The sequence below is a fragment of the Stegodyphus dumicola genome, chromosome 4, assembly GCF_044657685.1.
Source record: "Stegodyphus dumicola isolate Sdum_Otavi_A_Nest chromosome 4, ASM4465768v1".
NCBI classification, from domain to species: domain Eukaryota; kingdom Metazoa; phylum Arthropoda; class Arachnida; order Araneae; family Eresidae; genus Stegodyphus; species Stegodyphus dumicola.
In genome coordinates, this window is record NC_140771.1 from 793,900 (window position 1) to 816,439 (window position 22,540).

Genomic DNA, 22,540 nt, shown 5'->3' on the forward strand with positions numbered 1-22,540 from the left:
GGCCAACCTGGCTTTCCTAATCAAAGATTTATTTATTGTTACAAGGGTCAGGGGAAATTTACTTTAAATTTTTGGAGGAAACCTCGCTTATCTTTTTTTTTTTTTTTTTTTTTTTGGTACTTATCAATATACGACAGGTAAGATACTTTAAAAAAAATATAAGTACATATTTTTCTTTTACTTTATAATTGTATACTTCAATTTTTATTAGAAAATTAATACACTGTTTTCAAAAATTCCTGAGATACTTATTGCCACATATGTTTTAATGTTAAATAATTATATCCTATAAAACTTATTTTAAAGGATTTGAATTTAAGTAATTGAAAAATTTTAATTCTTTTAAACGTTGGCATGATGTTTTAAATTCAATATTCATTTTAAATAATATTATATTCCAATTAAATGTTGACGCAATGTCTTTATAGCGGTGTTTTTGTTCTATTATATGAAAGTAATAATTTAACCTTATTTAGTTTTTATACTCTTAGTAAATGTATTTATTTACATTTGCCAGCTATCTTAAAGAACAACATTTTCAACAAAAAATTAATCCATTATTTTTAATGATATTTATTTTTTTAAAGTTTCGAATACTTTACTATGAGTGAAATCAGTATTTTTTAAGATGGCTGACGACTGTAAAAACCGCGCCAACAATTGCGCCAAACTAAATCACCAAAAATCCGTGCAACCGTCTACCAAAGTAGCACCGCCATCATTACTGGTCTATACTTAAGGAATCATACTGGGTACTTTCTAATCAACCTCACCTCCACTGAAACGCCGTGATAATCTATTGATTGCAGAACTCACTACCAGGCTCGCGCCAACAATAGGAGCAAGCTCGTGCGGCGCACGACGGCAACGAATCACAAAGGCGCCGGGTAATCGCTAAAACAAGCAGTTCTTCTCGCTGCCTGTCCGAACATCAAAATTCTTGTCTTATTTTAACGCCTCTATTGGGGGGGGTCGACTCAGGTAAAACCTGGGATGCTACTGGTTAGGATCTGTACCTAGGCAGTCTCGGCCCTGGGTTTAGTTTAGTTTAGTTTACGAGTATGCTGCAACCCTCTTAGCCGATAACACTCCATGGTTAACACACATGGTTAACGCAGCAGACGAGCAAAAATACAGTTAAAAGATAAAAACAAAAGATTAAAATACAGATTAAACAGATTAACACAGATTGTGTATCTTTAAAAATACACTTACACAATACAAAATTAGGAAAACCATAAGCATAATCGGTTAAAAAACAGAAAACAGTAAAACGACACATAACTCACTCACCCAAGACATAAACTCGTAAACAAAAGAAAAACTAAAATATTTAATGTCCTATTCCTATGATAGGCTTGTATTCATTCACAATCCTCATAATTTCTGTTGCATAGCTATTCAAGAATTTTCTTTTTTAAGTTACATTCTGTTCATTTATTTTTCCAAATCTCGTCCTCACACTCTCGGTCAGTTTACATTCTTCCATAAAATGAGCTGCATTTCCGTACTTCCCGCAAGCCAAGCATTGATCATTGTCCTGGAGATTAAAACGTTTTAAATAGGTCGGAAATCTACCACGTTCCGTGATAACTTGAATAGCATCTGTATTATTAAATAGATCCATTATTCTTTTTATGGTCAAAATCCTCAAGCAACCCTTATTTTTATTTGAACCGTTCCATTCCCGAGCCAATTTCTCAATTATACTTGCTTTCATTTTTTTCAAAGTAATTCTTCTGGAATCATTAATATCGTCATAGTTTGGCCCTGAGACTTATTGATGGTCATAGCAAAGGCAAGTTTTACAGGGAATTGTCTACGTCTCAATTAAAACAGCAACCCTGTGCCGTGGCAACTTCACCCCATTGGCTAGTACAGTTACGCAAGCAACCAATAATGTATCGGTGACAAACAGACACTTAAGCCGCATATAATAAAGATATTTGTTTTTTCATCGTTGCCGGTTTTTGTCGGTTGCATATTTCCGAATTCTATTATATATGGATGTTAAATTTATTTATTACATGTTAAATACACGTGCTCTTGTATTTTTAATTTTCCCGGCTTAGCTTTCTCATAATATTCGTCACGCGCTGCACTGCACGTTGAATAAAACAATTTACAGTTACGCAAGCAACCAATAAACTATCGGCGACAAACACTTAAGCCGCTTATATGTATATAAAATATATATGAAGATTGCAAATAAGATTTTAATTTATAAGTACCGTGTTTTCCAGCGTAAAACGTGCCCCGCCGTATAACGCTCATCTGTAATTTCAAGCTACAATTTTTAATTTTTAAGTATATTTGCCGTACAATGCGCACTCAGTTCTTCACGAAGAAAGCTAAAAGATGCATGTGCGAGGGGACTTTACTTGAACGTCTCATGTTATCATGAGATCGTATTTCTAGGAAAATAGAGTATTGCAAGGTCTGCTTATTGTTAAACTAAAACCTTAGGAATTCTAAATTTTGTTCCCTTTAAATTGCGATTCAGTTTTATAAAAAAGAAGTACGCAGCTCATCTTATTTAGGGCTCCGGTGCGCATATTTCACAAGTGCACATCAGCGTAGCCATTGAGGGAGGAGTTTCGAAAATGGACCAATGAACTTCTATTGCTATTGTGACGCTAAATCTTCTTGTGAATGTGAGCGTATGTTGTTTACGTTTTAATTTGCATTTATTTCTCAGTTATAAATGTATGGCGTAAAAGTAGAAAATCTCGTAGTGCTTTCGTTTTATGAGTTTAATTAATCGCTGACATTTCACTTTCGCGATTTTTATCACGCTGTGATATTTGGATTGATGTTCACGGCATATTATCGCTCTTTACACCGAGAAAATGGCTCAGGCTACAATTAGCCTCGAATATTTACTAACAAATGTGCATTAAGAGAATTCATGTGCATAGTTTATTATTATTATTATTTATTGAGCTGAGAAGGACTGGAAGTGTTACAATGAATCTAGTGTTTTCTTATTTGTGTTTGCATTCATTTGATTTTGAAAGTGTAAGATTCAGAATACATATTGTGTATGATCTGATTATATCCCTTGTTAACATTAAAAGTTATATGTGAATAAATTGAATATATTCGTTGTGAATCGATAAATTCATTCTGTTTGATGAATATTTCTTGCGTAGACAGTATATTTAAGAGTGAGCAGTTATTAAATGTGAAATTTAACACACTAAATGCAAATTAGTGAAGTTCACTTTGAATAAAATTCTGCATTGGCTATTACTATAACATCTTTTTCTTATAGACTGAAATAAAAAGTGCTGACTTCTATTTACATATATAAATTGGTGTTAATATTTTTCTCATATGCATAGTTTTATGTAAAAATTGCATTTGGGCTCAGATATGCATCACACATTTCTTTCGTCTTATTTATCACTTATTAAGTAATATTTTGCATGAATATTTTTACGGAGTATCCGACACGTGTTTGTATTTATTTCAAATTCTTTCAACCAGGTAGTGAAACATTCATAATTGCTTATATTTGATCTAACTTCGCAATGACAATTTTCAGAAGAAATAGACTATGTACAGAAATTTGTACAGAAAATTGCGTGGCAAAATATTGTTGCGTGCGTACGGGTTCGTTATGAAATGAATGCACAAGTCCGATGAAAAATGAACAAAAAAAAAATTTATTATTATCACAACAAAAAAATGCTTAAATTTTCTCAAATTATCATGCAGTATTACAAGATCTCACAGTAGTTATCTTTTAACTACTCAAATGTCCAATAGAACGCAATTAAAAACAGCTAAAGAACGCTAATCCGCGAATTCGCTACAATCAACAAGAGCAGTTTTCTAAACAACAACAAACTAAGCAACTACTACAAACTGAGATGTTTTCCTCCTTTTATAAGATTTTAAAATCACGCGCTAGAATTTTCCAGTACTTTCTCGAAATCAAAAAGAGATATTTATTTATTTAATGCACACGCTCTTGTATTTTTAATTTTACGGCTTAGCTTTCTTTTAATATTCGTCACGCGCTGCACTGCGCGAGAAATAAAATCATTTAATTTGTAATTGAACTAACATTAGCTTTTTAAATACCAAATTCGTAACACTGCCCCCTTCCCAAGGACTGCACGTCCCGGGCAGTACAATCCCTGGACAGGAAGCTAAACTTACAACTGTGGCATAAATGCATTAATAAGCATTACATTACAATAATAAACAACATGAACAATAAATGCAATACATAAAACAAATCAAATACACATTTAAAAACAAAATGGACCATGGTCTTATACTATTTACAATTATTTACATTATGTACTATGGTCATAGTAATGAGCTAACCTGTCGTAATGAACGACTTTAGGTTTAGAGTTCGAAGACTTACGAATCCGAACCATGACGTCATTCAGCCTGTTTAGGACTGTGTACGGCCCATCCCAAGGTGACTGTAATTTCGGACAAAGTCCTTTCCGTCGAGTCGGATTCCACAACCACACCTTGTCTCCTTGGTGGAATTGATGTTCAGTAGCTCTTGTGTCGTATCGGGTCTTCATCTTCTCCGTCGCCAAGTTGACTCGCTCTCGTGCAAAATTGTGCATCACTTCAAACCGGGCCTGGAGATCTTGAATATATTCCTCAGACGATGAAGGAGCATCCGGAGGGCGGCCAAACAATAGATCACAAGGCAGACGAAGGTCACGGCCGAAGAGCATCTGTGATGGAGAATAGCCGGTAGTCTCGTGGACAGCACTGCGGTAAGCCAGTAAAAAGAGTGGTAATTTCTTGTCCCAGTCCTGTTGGTTTCTGGAAACCACTAATGAGAGGTTATTAAGGATGGTTCGATTGAACCTCTCTACCATGCCGTCCGACTGGGGATGCAATGGCGTCGTTTGAGTTTTGTCAATGCCAAGTAGTTTGCATAGTTCTTTGATTACTGCCGAGGCAAAATTCCTTCCCTGATCGGAATGTAACTGAAGAGGCACTCCGAACCTGGAAATCCAGTGCTGTATCATTACCTCAGCTACTGTGACTGCCTCTTGATCAGGAATAGGATAAGCTTCAGGCCACTTGGTGAAGTAATCAATGACAACGAGTATGTATTTGTTGCCATCAGCAGTTCGTGGCAGAGGTCCCAGGATGTCAAAGGCGATACGTTCAAAAGGCGCACCTTTCTTTGTAACGTTGCAGTCTGCCTCGGCCGCGTTTCCTCGGTCCTTTCCGACCTGCACAGGCATCGCAAGATCGGCACCACTTTTGCACGTCATTCTTTGCATTATTCCAGTAAAAGCGCTCACGAACTCTCTGTAAGGTCTTCATAATTCCAAAGTGACCTCCTGTAGGGCTGTTATGTAGTTCTTTGAGGACATCAGGAATCCGGGATCTTGGAAGTATCAGTTGCCATCGGAACGTCTTCCCATCATCCGACTCGAATTTCCGGTATAAGACGCCGTTTCGAATGTGAAGTGAATCCCAGAGTGCCCAGTATTGTTTTGTTGTAGGACTACAGATAGAAATGTCCTGCCATGTAGGTTTTCTGTTTGATGACTCTATTAAATCAAGTATGGGTTTAATGTCGCGGTCTTCCAGCTGGTCTTTCCTGACTTCATCATCACTCCACGGGTTTCGATCAGCCGATGTTGATGTTGTAATTTGTCTTGCGACCGGAGTCAGCAGCTCGTATTTCGCTTCCACCCTGGAACAATATCGGCAGTTTTTTTGGCAAGGTCTTCTAGACAGGGCGTCGGCGTTTCCGTGTGATGATCCCTTACGATGACGGATAGTGATGTCATATTCTTGGAGTCTCTGTATCCGCCTGGCTATTTGACCCTCAGGATTTTTGAAATTTAAAAGCCAGGCCAATGAGGCATGGTCCGTGCGGAGGAGTAATTTTCTCCCGTATAGATAATGATCGAAATGTTCTACAGCTTTGACTATGGCGAGCAACTCTTTCCTTGTGACACAGTAATTCCTCTCCGGTTTAGACAGGCATTTGCTCCAGTAAGCTACTACACGTTCTTGGCCGTCTATTTCTTGGGACAAAACAGCACCGACACTTTCATTGCTCGCGTCGGTGTCGAGAATAAATGGTCTGTCGAGCTGAGGATACGTCAGGATTGGAGCAGATGTTAAAGCTTCCTTTAAGTTGTTAAATGCATCCTCGCATTCCTTTGTCCACAAGAATCTTTGCTTGCTCTCTGTCAGCTTGTGAAGTGGTCTTGCGATGGAAGAAAAGTTCTTCACGAATCTCCTATAGTAGGTGCAAAGCCCTAGGAAGCTTCTCAGCTGATGGACATTTTCGGGACGCGTCCAGGATTTAACCGCTGATACCTTTTCAGGATCCGTGCGCACACCTTCTGCAGAGATGACATGTCCCAGGTAAGTCACTTCCTTTCGAAACAATTTGCATTTAGCGGGAGTCAGCTTCAGATTGGCCTCTTTCAGTTTCTGGAGCACCTTTCTAAGATTTTCTAGATGCTCTTCAAAACTCTTTCCGACGATGATGATATCGTCCAGGTATATCAGACAGGCTTCGTAGGAAAGGCCTTTCAAAACAGTCTCCATAAGACGTTCGAATGTTGCCGGCGCATTACACAGTCCAAACGGCATCACTTTGAACTGCCAAAGTACTTGTCCCGTAGTAAATGCCGTCTTTTCTCGGTCATCAGGATGGATTTCTACCTGCCAATACCCACTCTTTAAATCAAGTGTTGAGAACCACTTGCTTCCAGAAAGGGTGTCTAGAACGTCATCAATTCTAGGAAGAGGGTAACTGTCTTTCTTCGTAACCTCATTCAACCGGCGATAGTCAACGCAAAATCTTGTTGAGCCGTCTTTCTTTCTGACGAGAACGATGGGAGATGCCCATGGACTCGCTGAAGGCTCGATGACATCGCCTTCTTCCATATCTTTTAACAGTGTTCGCACCTCTTCCTGTTTAGCAAACGGTAGACGTCTTGGATGTTGCTTGATTGGGGGATGATCGCCAGTATCTATTCTATGTTGTGTCAAACTAGTTCGACCCACGTCAGAAGACGAGCGGGAGAAAACAACTTGAAGATCTTTAATGACGCGATCGGCAGCATTTTTCTCTTTATCGTTTAATTGTGCATTCTGCAATAACTCCGATGTAATGCTCTCTGAGGACACGGATTCTGGGATGTTACTCTTTCTTTCAACGCTGGTTACTGGAGTACATGTTGCAACCATTTCACCTTTCTTAATAACTCTCGACTTTTCAGTTACATTGGCGACTCTCACCGGGATAACCGTTCTGGATAGGTCGACGAGTGTTGAGGCTACTAGTACTCCTTTTGGGATATTACAGTTATTGGGATATTCTATGATGCCGTAGCGGAAATTTCTATTTTCGGCTATGGATCCAGGAAGTAAAATTTCTGTTCTTACCGGTATTGTGATATAGTCTTGTGCTATGATTTTACGGACAGATTTAACTTCTTCATCATTAACGAGAAATAACGCTATGTCCTCAGATGTAGAATGCAATTCGTTATTTTTAAAATCCAAGTAAAAATTGTATTTTCTTAGAAAGTCCAATCCGAGTATGCAAGAATCAGTGATCTCTGCTACATATGCCGTGTGATGGTAAGCGGCACTTCCAAACGTGATGTTAATATTTACTTTTCCGTCGATGTCGATCTTCTCACCGGACACAGTCTGGAGGGTAACGCAGGGCGGCGTCCAGATAAGTTTGTTTCCTAGTTGTTGAGCCAAATCTTTTCGGATGATGGTGACGTTGGCTCCTGTATCTATAGTCATATTACACGGAACTCCATTAATATGTCCTATTATGAAAAGTCCATTACTGCCGCCTCTCACTGCAGAAATCTGAAGCGCTTTAAACGGGGGCTTTTCATTATCTGGCAACCTCCGCCCCGCGAGATGGCCACTAATTAGTTTCCCTGCTGCTTGTTAGAAGCGGTCTTAACATCAGTACCCTGGGGTGTTTTGCAGTTTCGTCGTATGTGTCCTTCAGCACCGCAGTTCCAGCACTTAACGGTCGGTTTCTTCTCACCAATATTCCGTCTCAAGGCGTTCAGTTGTCTAGTTAAATCGTCAAGTCGAGCGGTGACTTGATCCCCTGGCTCCTGGACTTGAGCAGCTCTGACTGGGTGGCGGTCTCGACGAGTGGCTTGCTGGGCTGCCTCAAATTTCATGGCGTACACTAGAGCACTTTTTAAATCTTTTACATCCGCCATTCGTAGAGCTTTCTGTATTTCAGTATCTCGGATGCCGTCGATAAAGTATTGCAAGGACAGGATTTCCCTGGTTTCTGTCGGGCATTCCGAAAAGACGAGATGGGACAGCCTTTCAACATCCGCGGCGAGCTCCTGAAGTGTTTCGGTAGGCTTCTGTTGTCGAGATTTTAATTGGAGCCTGCTGTAGTCTTTTAAACACTTCTCCCCAAAGCGCAACTCCAAGGCGCCGGACAGAGCTTCGAAATCTAATCTTTTGTTTTCGGGAAGAGTCTGAAGGATATCCGCTGCGTCGGCTCTTAGAGAAGCGGCGAGATGACAGGCCTTAGCTTGGGAATCCCATCCATTCGCATCCGCCACGATAGAAAATTGTGTCTTATACACCTGCCAGGAGGTCTTCCCATCATATGTGGATAGCTTCAGAGGTGGACGAGCAGGCATTGGTAAGAATTTAAAATCATCACTCCTGCTCCCTGCCGACGCTACGAATTTCTTTAAAGTATCCATTTCTTTGGCAACTGCAGAAACTTTCTCATCAATTTGTTGTTCGATTTGGTGTTGGACGGCACAAACTCTTCCTTCAATTCGTTCCTCCACAGCAGAAACTCTCCCTTCTATATGTTCTTTTACAGAAGAAACTCTTTCTTCTATTTCTTCTTTCACCGAAGAAACTCTTTCTTCAATATGATCTTTTACGGAAGAAACTTTTTCTTCAATATGTCCAACTTTATTTTTAACTGCGTCAATTCTGCCTTCCATAGCTTCAAATTTATTTTCTATTATGCAAGTAATTTCTCTTTTCATTTCTTCTTGACCAGCTTGAACGGCTTTCATTTCGTCCTTAACGGATGTCTGGCCCAATTTCATTTCTTCCTTAACGGATTCCTGGCCCAATTTCATTTCTTTCTTAACGGATTCCTGGCCCAATTTCATTTCCTCTTTAATTTCTTCTTTAAATGAGGCAAAGGCTGATATTAACTGCCTTAATTGCTCTCCCATCGCTCTTGTTATTGGCATTCAAACCCCACTCCTGACACCAAAAATTGTTGCGTGCGTACGGGTTCGTTATGAAATGAATGCACAAGTCCGATGAAAAATGAACAAAAAAAAATTTATTATTATCACAACAAAAAAATGCTTAAATTTTCTCAAATTATCATGCAGTATTACAATATCTCACAGTAGTTATCTTTTAACTACTCAAATGTCCAATAGAACGCAATTAAAAACAGCTAAAGAACGCTAATCCGCGAATTCGCTACAATCAACAAGAGCAGTTTTCTAAACAACAACAAACTAAGCAACTACTACAAACTGAGATGTTTTCCTCCTTTTATAAGATTTTAAAATCACACGCTAGAATTTTCCAGTACTTTCTCGAAATCAAAAAGAGATATTTATTTATTTAATGCACACGCTCTTGTATTTTTAATTTTACGGCTTAGCTTTCTTTTAATATTCGTCACGCGCTGCACTGCGCGAGAAATAAAATCATTTAATTTGTAATTGAACTAACATTAGCTTTTTAAATACCAAATTCGTAACAATATTTTCAACCATGTTGCTTAAATCTTAAAGCGTGCGAAAGGTCATGTGACATGACAGAAATATTGCTGGATGTTTATTGGTCTATCCTAGAAGCCACTCCCTCGGTGGCTACACAGATGTGCACTTGTGAAATATGCCTCCGGTGCACTCCGGCTAAAATTATAATTTATCTTAAAAATTGAGAAGCACCGGAGTCGTGCTCCGGTGGGCTCCGGCGCAATTTAAGCACTGCTGTATTTTAATTCTTTAGTTACCAAAATGGTGAAAATGAAAAAAACCCGGATTCTAAAAAAGCTGTATGTAAATAAATTTTAGATGTACTGTTTACTTTGTCACAAATTTCCCGTTATTAAAATTAATACTTTATTAAATAATGATTCGTGTAAGAAGAACTCACTGTTAATAAGAGCATTGAATGCGTTGAATTCTTTTTATGTAGAGATCCGATGTCCAGATCCAGGGGTTCCAGAGCATGGCCTTTCTTCTAGTAGAAGCTTAAAAATTGGCAGCGAAGTCGCCTTCCATTGCCTAGCGGGTTACAATCTCATCGGATCATCTAAAATTTATTGTATGCCTAATGGTGAATGGAACGGAGAAGTCGCCAGATGCGACAGCAAAGGTAAGTCTAATGAATTGAAAAACATAACAGTCTGCCTCTAGCATGCAATCAAAGTAACAATTATGTAACCAATAACTGCACCTGCCTTTTAAGTTGCTTTTCGTTTACTTACCACAAATAAATGGCGTCTTCGATTTTCAGTCACCGAGCAAAAGACGTCTCAACTCTTTTTTTTCTGCATAGACACATGTTTTATTTTTCTCTTTTCACATTCGCCGCGGAAAACGAGGGTTCCACTTGACATTCGAACCTGTGCAGTCATACAAATTTATTTAAAGTTACTCCAGTTCATATTGCTAATTATTGATTTCTTTGGTGTTTACACGTTGTTTATTGCTTGTAAAGAGGCAAAATTTTCTATGATACAAAAAATTATTTCAGTGAGATATCTTTGTTGGATTACGTGATTAAAAGTTGAAGCGTATTTAAGATCTGCTTACTGTCCTAGATAACTATTGCCCTGACCCTGGAACTCCTGTGAATGGAATGAAGAATAACAGTTATTATGTAATGGGAAGTAAGATTCAGTGTAGGCCTGGTTATGCTTTCATGGGATCGGATGTTATAGAATGTCTACCAAACAGGACATGGTCAGCAAAAGAAATAAAATGTATCGGTAAGTTTAAAATCTTTATTATAAAACATAAAATATTTTAGGGCGTCAATTTTTTTTTATGCTGAGGTACAATCCGCCTTTTAGCAAGCAATCTGGGAACTAAAATTACAACAAAGAAACCAAATAACAGGATCATATTTTAGATATTAAAGAAGCTTGTCAACTTAAACTGAAACGTAAACTAATTTCAAACATAAATTAGCATCTGCTTTAAAGAAAAGCTTTATACATTGAGGCAGGATTCGATACATGCTACTTATTTTTTATGTTAGAATGTAACAAGAAATGCTTTTACTTGTTGAAGAAGAAACACTTGTATAACGTTTGCTTCAAAGGCATACAAATTTTTCTTAAAAAAAAAAAAAAAAAAAGCGACAATGTAATGTTGAATTTTGTTTTAAGTTAAAATCACCATGTCTAGATGGCCTCAGTTGGAGAGAGATCTGGAGAATGTGCTGTCTAGAACAACAGTGAAACACGCTCTGTATCGAGAAAGGTTAGGACAGCAAGGGAAACATGCGGTCTTACAAAGGGAAACACGCAGTGTGAGCAAAAATGTGACACAACTGTAGAGAAATCTTACGAATTCTGTTTACACCTGCAACGAAAAATACAGAGTTAGTACAATCAATGTTATTATTACAAACAATTATAATTAGGGTAAACATTTATGGACGCCCTGTATATGGTGGACAGAGAATATATGCAATACAAATCCCAATTCAATTGAGATATATTTCTAGATTACACAGTGTACCTATCAAAGTTTAAATGAAATGATATTAAAATACACTATTTTAGACAATTATATACAACTAAATGTAAATGAAATTAAATATAAAAATAAAGAAGGATTATATATACACTCTAACACAAAATAAAAGACGCACCAAGAAGAATTTATCCGAATGGGACGAAAATCGATAGATATGATGTAACGTACAAAAAACAAATGATAACAACTTCACAAAAACTGATGATTTTGTGAAAAGAAAGAAGCTTTACAAATTGAGAGAGAAAGAGCTTCACAAATTGAGCAAGTCACTTACACGTTGGTCGACATCTGGTCCTTAAGCATCTGATCTTGATCTTGAATGCTACTCGGCACTGATTGATAGAGTTGGTGAATGTCCTCCAGCTGGATATCAGACCAAATTCTGTCCAATTGCCACGTTAGATCGGCAAAATTCCGAGCTGGTTAGAGGGCCTTGTCAACAATACTCCAAAACGTTGAAATGAAGACGTTCAATGGACGTTCTCTAAAACGTTCCAATGGAAGAGAGATCCGGGGTCCTTGCTGGTAAAGTTAGTATTAGGTAAGCACGAAGACAAGCAGTAGAAACTATGTATCTTGCTGATATGTAAGCTCAGAATGGCTGATATGAATTGTAATACAACGAGCCGCAAAATATCGTCGACGTATCGTTGTGCTGCAAAGGAGCAGTGGATGGCAGCCAAAGGGGTCCTGCTATTAAATGAAGTGGCACCACAGCCCATCACTTCTGGTTCTCGGGCCGTATGGTGGATGACAGTCAGGTTGGTATCTCACTACTGTACGGGGCGTTTCCAGATATGTCATCGGGACTCATTTAGAAGAGGAACTGAGCACCGAAGACAATTCTACTCCAATCAGTGTCATTCCAGTTCGAATGTGCCCTACACCGTTGCAAACGGGCTTGTCGGTGTCTAGAGTTCAGTTTTAGTCGGCAGTTCGACCATTGTTCACCCATTCCTGCCAACATCGTCTAATAGCGACATCGCTCCTATCCAAATGTCGGGAGGTTTTCTGATTACAACAACCGGGTTCTTTGAGGCCAACTACACGTCCCCTCTCAAATACTGACATCTTCTCATATTGTTCGCGCACCTATATGTGAGGCATAGTTATTGTCTATCTGAGTACACAAAATGAAATTCGAAAGAATTTATAACCTGGAATTAAAATTTCTCCTTTTTACTATCCTGCCAGTTGCGCAGTTAAGATGCGCTGCTGCCTCTCACGTTCATTCATTGGCTGCCAAACTTTAAAATTTTGCCAAGCTTGCAAAAAAACTGGTACAGAAGTTGTTCAAAAGATACCCAGAAATTGTTCTTACCATTCTACAAGATTATACATTCTTAAATCTTTGAAACGAAAACGGAGAAGTGAACTTATGATGCCTCTCTCAACCAATAGCTAGAGGGACATCTTGGAAAGGAAATTACCATACAAACCACAGGGAACAGCTGTGGCCAGTTTTAGGCTTGAAACTGGTCACGTCTGCTTGGCGAGCCATCCCTATCGTGTGGGTATTCTTACCAGTCCAAACTGCCTACTTTGCATTTTAAAAGAAGAAATACGCGGGTTCCACAAAGGAAAGTGCCGGCGCTACGTGCAGCCTCTGAGGCGGAGAGGTATTAGAGCGTTAGGCTGTGTTCAGACGGCAGCGTAAAGGGCATAGAGGCGTAGTCGTAAGGGCATAAAATACGGGAATTTCGTTCACACTTGCGAGAACGGGGTGTAAGCCGTGGCCAATGAGAGGAGCTAAATTTGCGCATGCATGGATGTGTCTACAACTTTCCCGCGCTGTTCTCCTGCTCGATTGATTTCCCGCGTTCGCTCTGCTTGTTTTGTGACAGCGAAATCTTCTATAGAACGCCGCTTCGTTTTAGTTTCTCTCTGATTGGTCGACGCTTATCCCAAACTCGGCGTAAAGTTGGATTCCGAGGATGGACGGCGAGGGTGACGGTCGATCGTGTTACGAGCTCCCGCCAACGCAGGGCAATTCCGGAAATATTATCATGGAAAATGATACTAATGATGACATAATGTGTGAAATTAGGGATCAGGCTCCCTCTGTGCAATCGCCCACCAGCGGCTGAGCGGTAAAGTCGCTGAACACTGGTAGTTCGGTCCGAGGTTCGAATCCCGCGAACGGGATGGATGCATGGGCGTTTTCGTGGTTTTCCCCATGTGTAACGTGTATACGAGCCAGTTTTCCTTAGAAAGTCCTCCACGAAAGTCATCCCTCCCCTTAGGCAGATAGCCCTAGTGTGCTTTTCCGTATTCTCAATACACACACACACACACCCTCTGTGCAATCAGCGTCGCCAGATGACGAACGCATGAACCTGGTAATCAAGTTTTATGACCTGAAACAGCAATTTGAGGCCATACAGCGTCAGAAGAACTTCATGAAGAAGACGCCAACGCCACTGGATCAAAATGGATACGACCAGCTCGACCGGGCGGGTAAGTCACTTTTTCACAAGATTAATGATATTGCTAATGCTCTGGATGTACCTATTTTCCACCTTCCCTCGACCAGAGAGGAATTCTTAAATATATTGGAGAGCGAGCGCTTAGCCAAGATGGCTGCCGCTCAATCCACAGAAGATCCTCGTAAGCAAGAGGCATCTATTCCCACGCACGAGGTGCGGGAGAAACCAGTCCAGTCTACGTCATCGCGGAAGCGAAAGACGCAGACAATAGACTCTGACGGGTTTATCACCCCTGCGGCTCGAAAGCAAGGGAAGGCGCCTATTGTGGATCTAACAAAAGACGATTTGGCAAACAACAGTAAAGATGCAAATTTCACTATTCCAAATTCTAAATTATCAGGCAATTCAAAAAATGCTACTCCTAAAAAGGAGAGGATTGTAAATAAATATGAACGAATTAGAAATTCAATTATCAATGATGATAAAAATGACGCTGAAAAGAATAATGAGAGCGCCACTGAGGGAGTTAATTCCGAGCAGGCACGGAACGTATCCCGCCACCGCAGCCTGAGATTCCGGCAATTCATTTCAAAAGCAGCAAGAACTGGAAGACACAAGTGTCTTTCATGAGAGAAATTGCCCCAAATTTACGGAGCATCCTGACTGGACCCTATCTAAAAATTTTTGTTCAAATAGAGCTGGAGTTCAGGGAGGTCACCCGCTGGATGAAGCAAGCCGGCATCCAGTTCAAAACTTTCGATCTCAAGCAGGACCGGCCAGTCAAAATTGTCATCAGAGGCCTCCCTGTTGAAACAGACGTCGGGGACATCAAAGAGGAAGTAGAGGCGATGGGATTTAAAGTGCATCGCATCGTTCGGCTTACTCAGCCTGGCTCCAGACACCCAATGCCACTTGTTTATTTACAAGTCATCCCACACCCCTTCCTGGATTATCTGTTTGCCTTTACTGACATGTGGGGCACAGAGATCAGCATTGAGCGTTACCGCGGCCGCAAGGGCCCTACTCAGTGCTTTCGGCCCAAGGCCCAAGGCGATATTTTCCGGAGTACCTTTGCAACTTAATGCAATTACCTCCACAACTTCGTTAAGGAAAACTGAGGTGATTAAGACAAAGCACTGGCTGAAGGGTAATGAAGGAGACCATTAAGGGTTTACAGAGAAGGAAGTGAATAAGGAGTCCGCACTATGGACGATAAATTCTTTTTGCTTTCAACGCTAGGTTGAAAGAGAGAGAGGTGATGGATAAGGCGAATTCCTGAATGCATTGCATTAATGGAATCGGAAAGATTGAAAGACAATTAGCCGGGAAACATAATTTTCCAGGGCTCGGGAAAGGTATATTAGGTAATACGGAAAACCGCAGTAATCGCTAATGCCTTGGGGATGGGCTGGGGGGGGGAGAGAGTCTTACGACTAAAGCTCGGAGCAAGGGATGGTGAAACGAAAAGAAGGGGGGAAAAGGATTCAGGAGGCGCAAAAGTTCTCCTACCGCCCGTCGAGAGTACAATAGGAGCAACTTTTGAAGCGGAAAGAACCGTGAAGAAAGTTAACTGTAGAAAAGACGGAGAAGTTTTAGGATAGTTAAAGGGAAGGGAAGCAAGGAAAAGTGTTATAAGTTGGAGAGGAGAGGTGGATTAAAAAAGGGGACAGAAATAAAAATTGGGACAGAATTAACCAAAATTACCTGATTGCAGTTGGTGTTTGAAGACATGCAAGCTTGTATATATGCAGATTGCTGGAACAAAAATTCATGAAATAAAAGTGTTTTGAGTAGCATATGGGGGAGTTAGATTTAAAAGATTAGAATATTAATTTAAATTTCAATAATTAAGCAGTTTAAGTTACATAATTAAGTTAGATGATAAAATAATAAAGAAACGTTAAAACTATTGCAAATCTGATTTATAATTGTCTGGGCCGTGTTTTATGAAAAGATGAGGTCTTGGCAAGTGAAGGGGCAAGTTACCTATAGCAGCACGGATATAAAACCGAGAAACGAGGCCGAATTAGGTCCGGCGGGCATGTGGAAGTATAGAAATAATTAAGAGTCGTCGGGTTAGGCCCGTGAAGTGCTTGTTAATTTAAAAAATTTTTAGAAAGAATTCCTAGTCAAGCAGACACCTCCGCTTCGGCTTCCTAGGAAAGATGTTATAAGTTCTATCAAGAACGCTCCTAGGTCGCTTAGCTGAGCTGGGCTCAGCTGGATCATAAGCAGGAAGTGAATGCAAGACTGGGTTTTCGATCTGCGTTAATCTATTAAAGAATTTGGCCGAATTTTGCCGGAAAAAGGCATCCAGGGGTAGAATTTTGAGATCGTTATGAAGCACTTCATTACGGACGAAATAATGAGCATTTGTCAGGATACGAAGCGTGACGCTCTGGAATACTTGGATTTTCTTTAGATGGCTATTGGCAGCAGTTGACCAGACGACAGCTGCGTACGTCAGGATCGGTAGGATGGTACTCTTGTATAAAAGGATCTTATTGTTGAGGGAGAGGTTGCTGGTTCTTTTGAGGAGAGACATCAGTTGGGTTCTTGTAGTTCTTGCTTTTGAGATGGCGTAATTGATGTGGGTATTCCAGAGCAGCTTCGCATCTAGATAAACTCCCAGATATTTATAGGATTCCACCCAGGGTACATTTTCTTCAAATAATCTGAGTGGAGGGAGTTGACTATGGACATTCCTCTTTCTGGAAAAGAAAACTGTGGCGGCACTTTTTGCGACATTAATTTTGATTTTCCAGGTAATGAGCCAGGACTCCAAGTCTGTTAAATACAGCTGTAGGTGATTGAGAGTGGCATGTAATGTTGGGTGCTGTGAAATGATGGCTGTGTCGTCTGCATAGAGTGCTAGGTCGACACTTGGTGTTTGTGGTATGTCATTTACATACAAGTTGAAGAGCGTAGCGCTAAGAATTCCTCCCTGAGGCACCCCAGCCAAGATAGGGCGAGGAGAAGAGACAGAATATTTTACTTTGACAGAAAAGGTACGATTAGTGAGGTAAGAGTGCATTATGTGCACAAAATTAGCCGAAATTTCAAGTCGCATGAGCTTGAATAAAATTCCGATATGCCAACATCTGTCGAAAGCCTTTGCTACGTCTAGATAAACAATAGCTGTAGGCTTTCCACTGCGAGATCCTGTATGAATGATTTCTACTACCCTCAGTAGCTGGGCCTGAGTTGAGTGTTTAGCACGAAAGCCGAATTGCTGAGGAATAATAATATTTCCGTTTCGGCAGAAATCATTCAGGTATCTAAGCAGTATAGCTTCGTAAATTTTACTAAGTGAAGACAGAAGGCTGATCGGCCTATAATTTTGAGGGACCTTTGGGTCCATTCCAGGTTTTAGAATAGGAATGACTAGTGCATTCTTCCAGCTATGGGGATAATATTTTAGCCTTAGCATTGAATTTATCAAAACTGCTAGGTAAAATATGAATTTAACTGGTAAATTTTTAATCATGCGATTAGAAATCCTATGCAGGCCAGGTGCTTTTACGGGGGTGAGATTTTTGATCAAAGCAGAAATCTCGGTCATTGTTGTGGTGATGGGTTCCTCAGAATTTGTATCTGAGGAGAGAAATTCTTCAACTTGGTGTTGGACTTCATGCGTGTGCTCTGCACAGGAATCGAACATGAGTCCAGTGTTAGGTGAAAATTGTGTTTGAAGGCTGTCAGCTATGCGTTCAGCCTTTTCGGTGTCTGTTAATGCCATCCGGTCGTTGACCGTGCCCATTAGGGGGGGAATGTCGTGCTTTGGTTTGCGAAGCCGTGCGCTAGCAACCCAGAGGCTATTATCGGAAGTCTTTAAGGACTTAAGATAGTTTGCGTATTTTTCGTCTGTGTGTTTCTTAATGTCAGACTTGATCTCATTCTGGATCCTTCGCAGTTGCACTCGAAAGTTTTCCAAACGTGTATTTTGCCAATCTCTGCGAAGGCGGTTTTTAATTTTGATTTTATCTTTAATGTGATCAGGTAATTTGTAATAATTTTGCCTGAATTTGGGTTTGAAGCGGCTGTAAATGCGCTTCCTAGGGTTTGGTCGAGCCTGTCAATGGCTAAGTCAACCTCCTGATTATCGTGAATTTTGATAGGGGGGAGAATACCATTTTCCAAGACATACCGAAAGTTGTCCCAATTTGTGGAGACTTGCGCCGGTAAATTTTGGTTAATTTTGGATGTTTTAAGGGTGAGGTGAACCGGATAATGGTCAGAGGACAATTCCGGAATCACTTCGATCGAATAATCTACTGGAATATTTTTAAATAAGGCCAGATCAATAATGGAAGGAGCACCTAACCCCCCAGGAAACTGGTAATGGGTAGGTGTGTTTGGCGCAATAATTTGGATACGGGCGTGCTGAGCCCAAATTTTGAGTTTATCGCCATAGTTGTTGGCAGTGACACAATCCCAACTTCTATGACGGGCATTTAAATCTCCTGCGATAATCAGGTTATTTGCAACACCACTTAATTTTCTGAGATCAGAGATAAATGCGGGTCCCTGTCTCGGAGGCATATAGCAGGACGCTACTGCTGTTGGGGGACAATTTGGAATATGAATTTGTACTATAGTCGCTTCTAAGGCCTCCAGTGGTGGCGTGGGTATCCTAGAATGCTTTAGGGAGCGTTTTACATAAATGCTAGTACCGCCACTAGCACGAACAGTGTCACTGATGCATACCTCTCTGTCATTTCGGTAGCAGAAATAATTCGCGATGTTCGCGCTAAGTCCCTCAACCAGATGTGTCTCCTGAACGAGGAAGAGGTCCATGTGATGCTCATTAATAAAATCCCGGACTTCGTGAATCTTCTTCTTGATTCCGTTAGCGTTCCAGTAGGAGATCAGGAGAGAATCTTCACCAGTTGCACTATTGAATGTGAAGCCTTTAGTTTAGGAGGCCACAGTATGCCTCGTAAATATAAAATGCTCTCTCAGGCCCCGTGGAGACATTTCGGAGCCTTGGGAGAGCATTTCTAAAAGCCTCTAGGAGAATTTTGTGCTCTATTCCAAATTCAGATGCAATTTGGAAAACACTCCTAAGAGTATCCGTGCAACTGCCATCATCTGCGGACTGGGCTGGAGCCTGGGCCGGTGGTGGTGGCGGAAGGAGAGGACTCTTCTTCGGGCCTTGCTTCTTCTCAGGAGCTTGCTTCAGATCTTTCGTAGATGATGGTAGTCCGGGATTTTTCCGTCCGGAAACGAGATCACTAAAAGAGGGGTCCGTGCTGCAGATTGGAGCTTTAACCGGAGCCGGTACGAATTTTGACATCCCGTTATCCGATCTAATAGGGGGGGGGTTTATTTTTATTTGCCGGGTTTCTGGGGCAGTAAAACCAGTTGGCTGCGTGCCGCCCAAGGCAGTTCGCGCAGGTGTTGGCTTCCTCCGGGTCTTTGGTACATTGGTACGCGTAGTGCGGGCCGGCGCACCTCAGACACCGGATTGGCAGTGTGCACACTGCGGAACTGTGGAAGAAGCCTTGGCAGCGCCAACACTGGCTCGGCCCCTTCTTCCCGATATGTTTCTCGAATTTGATTTCGATGCCAAACATTGAGGTCTCTTCAAAAATGTCATAAACGTTCAGAGACGGATTTAGCTGGACTAAGAATAATGGCATAGGATAACGGGACCTGTGCCTACGGAGCTGAGTCACACTGATAACAGAGTATCCTAAAAGTTGTAATTCAGCCTTAATTTTCTCAGCTTTTGCAGAATTAGGTAGGCCGCGAAGTATAGCCTTTACGGGCCGATCCTGTTTCAAATTAAATGACTTATATTCGGCGCCCTGATTATTTAGAATTTGGGCCACCGAACGATAGTCCTCTTCGGACTGCATTTCAATGCGTAAAAATTTGCCTTTCATTCTGCAAATAGCCGTAGGCACAGTTGCTTGGACTAGAGATGTAAGAAACTCAAAATCTTTGGGTTCAACAAAGAAGAAAGGTATTTTCCTTTTAGCTTTGTTAGAGCTTTCAGTAGGGGGGGGGAGTACCGTCTCCGGGTTGCTCCACGAGATCATTTTTCTCTTCCACCCTAACCGCAGGTTGGGTGGGAGGCAATTCCTCCTCTGGTTGTTCACTCCAAAATGGAGGCAGGCTATTGTTCGGGACCTGTTTTTCTGGGGAAATCGGCGCTCCTCGTGAAACAAGATGGCGAGGAGGCCGCTGAAATCCTTCATCATCTATTTTTCTAATCTTTTTAGTTTTTGGTAATTCCGAATTTTCTCGTGAATTTAAAGTTAGTTTCTGGATTTTTTTGGTGCTAGATAGTAATTTTTCTGCTTGTAATTTAGCCGGTTTTAGTATTTGCTTAGAATTTTGAATTTTGGCCGAATTTTGATTTTTATCCAAGGAATCGGATTTTAGTGAGATTTCATCGTTACTAAGTTCCTTAGCCGATTTCAGTAATTTTTTAATACATTCTTCCTCAGTTGGAGGAATGGCAAAGAGAGGCAGATTCAGGCGTTTAGCAAGAGTGGTAAGATTAAAAAGCGTTACCTTAGATTCTTGTTGCACGCACTTGAGGTCAAAACTTGCCAGCGGTGTTGATCTCCTCGCTCTGGATAGATTCTGTTCTAGGTCAGTAAAACGGGCCTTGAGTAAGTACAGCTGTTTGATCTGGATCAGGAGGTCGTCCGGATTCATCTGATGGTCAAGATTGGTGTCAGAGACAGGGACGTCGATGTCTGTAGACGTCGATGTATCCATCTCGGCGCTTGCTTCGGAGGGGTTGCCGGCCATGATTTCCGGCATCGCGTCGCTGCAGGTGGCTTGTGGGGAGCTCATTGTCATGCGTCCGCACTCTACGAGAGACACCCTGCTAATCAGTGCTTTCGGTGCCAGGGCTTTTTCCATTTTTCGGAACTCTGCGCTCTTCCAATCCGTTGTGTCAGATGCTCTGGACCCATTGGGCACGTGAGTGTACCAAAGGCTTAGATGTATCTGCCACTTCCTGCAACTGCGGTGGAGACCATCCTGCTTCATATAAATCTTGTACCCGCTACCCAGGTAACAAATGGGCTCGTGGTAAAAATTCCGCGCCTAAGACTAGGGCAGCTACTCAGACAGCCCCCTCGCAGGGTTCTTCTAAGCCCCCAGCAAATGCTGAGACAAGACGTCCCATGCCTGCTCCCCCGAGCAACGTCAGTTCACCATCTTATGCACAGATGGTGAAGAACACCACCGAGCACTGATTCAAATCCACGAATCCAAGACTGCCGGTTGCAGAAGCCCCTGAAGTCCCAGCAGTGTCAGCCACAGCAGAGTGTAGCAATGATTCAGACGATGTCTTCTCATCTACACTAAAATGCTTAATCGAAATCTCTCGCGACCCAGCGGTAGACAAGCATATTCTGCTCCTTGCCTTCAAAAAAGCAATGCCTAATCTCAGGCGAGCAGATGCTTTAATGAGGGCATTTTATATTTATGAAAGCTATGTTGAGCTTTCAACCTAATTCGGCTTTTTTAGACCCATGTCTTCTGCTTTTCAGTGATGAACCTCTAATAACGGCCTAAATTTCAACTTTATTAATGACAGTTCAAACACCACCAGAGAACTGACCATTTGCACGTGGAATGCCAATGGATTGACATCTAAAATTCACGAAGTTCGTGATTTTGTATTAGAGCACGATATTGACGTGTTTTTAGTCCAAGAGACTCATCTTATCCAAGGGAATACTCCCAAAATTGGGAATTATAACATTTATTATACGGACAGGGTGTCACAGGGCAGAAATCCCAGTGGTGGCACTTGCCCAAGGTGCCAGATTACAAAGCAAAAAAATCATGACTACCAATAATAGCAATCAGCCTGTTAAGGACAGTTTTGTAAAATCTGGAGTTTCCTATGCAAATATAACTTGTGGGAAAACCCCCCAGATTCCTGTGGAATCAGTTAATAGTGAAAAGAGTGAAAAAATTGTAAATAATGATAAAAAAATAAATAAACAATGTAACCGTAACGATGTTGGCCTATCTGGCCTATTTGAAGTATCCAAACTTATAAAAGATATTGTTAATATGTTCAATGGCATATCCTTTGTTAATGTATTACGAAAAATATCAAACAAAATGCCTGAACTACAGGCAACCCAAACACTGTAGATAAATTGTTTATTTTATTTGAATTGTTTGAAGAAATCTTTGGATCTGCCACTAATGTAAATAATGTATAATGTGAATAATGTTTTGAATATAATTACATGGAATGCAAATGGATTATCTCATAGAATTCATGAGCTAAGAGACTTTATTAATGAGTACACTCCTGATGTTATGTTCCTACAAGAACACAAACTTGGCCCAGCCACACCTATTTAT

At 40.8% G+C, this 22,540-nt stretch overlaps 2 protein-coding genes across 4 annotated transcripts in view; one reads left to right on the plus strand and one right to left on the minus strand.

Annotated features, from left to right (window-relative positions):
* The window catches only part of LOC118195856 (complement component receptor 1-like protein), a 127,845-nt gene that overhangs the window by 40,155 nt on the left and 65,150 nt on the right, over positions 1 to 22,540 (plus strand). For both annotated transcript variants that reach the window (XR_015040566.1, XM_085814447.1), the window contains exons 8-9: positions 10,198 to 10,377; positions 10,826 to 10,993. Coding sequence is in view for 1 of the 2 variants with exons in the window: in XM_085814447.1 (XP_085670573.1) it covers positions 10,198 to 10,377; positions 10,826 to 10,993 (348 nt within the window). In the remaining variant the exon portion in view is untranslated. The remainder of the gene's footprint in view (positions 1 to 10,197; positions 10,378 to 10,825; positions 10,994 to 22,540) is intronic.
* Positions 10,991 to 21,890, minus strand: LOC146997461 (uncharacterized). Of its 2 annotated transcripts, XR_015040567.1 has the most exons (3): positions 20,717 to 21,890; positions 12,043 to 15,949; positions 10,991 to 11,591 (listed from the first exon to the last, which is right to left on the minus strand). XR_015040567.1 is itself a non-coding variant. In XM_035367194.2 (2 exons), the coding sequence occupies exons 1-2, from the start codon at positions 21,200 to 21,202 to the stop codon at positions 11,586 to 11,588; spliced, it is 492 nt and encodes a 163-aa protein (XP_035223085.2). In that variant the 5' UTR covers positions 21,203 to 21,872; the 3' UTR covers positions 10,991 to 11,585. The 2 variants fall into 2 exon arrangements, 1 of the variants encoding a protein (XP_035223085.2); XM_035367194.2 differs by lacking the exon at positions 12,043 to 15,949 and having other exon boundaries at positions 20,717 to 21,872.

Coding starts and splice junctions, on each gene's coding strand:
- LOC146997461 (XM_035367194.2), bottom strand. CDS start 21,202: ATGAAGCAGGATGGTCTCCACCGCAGTTGCAGGAAGTGGCAGATACAT.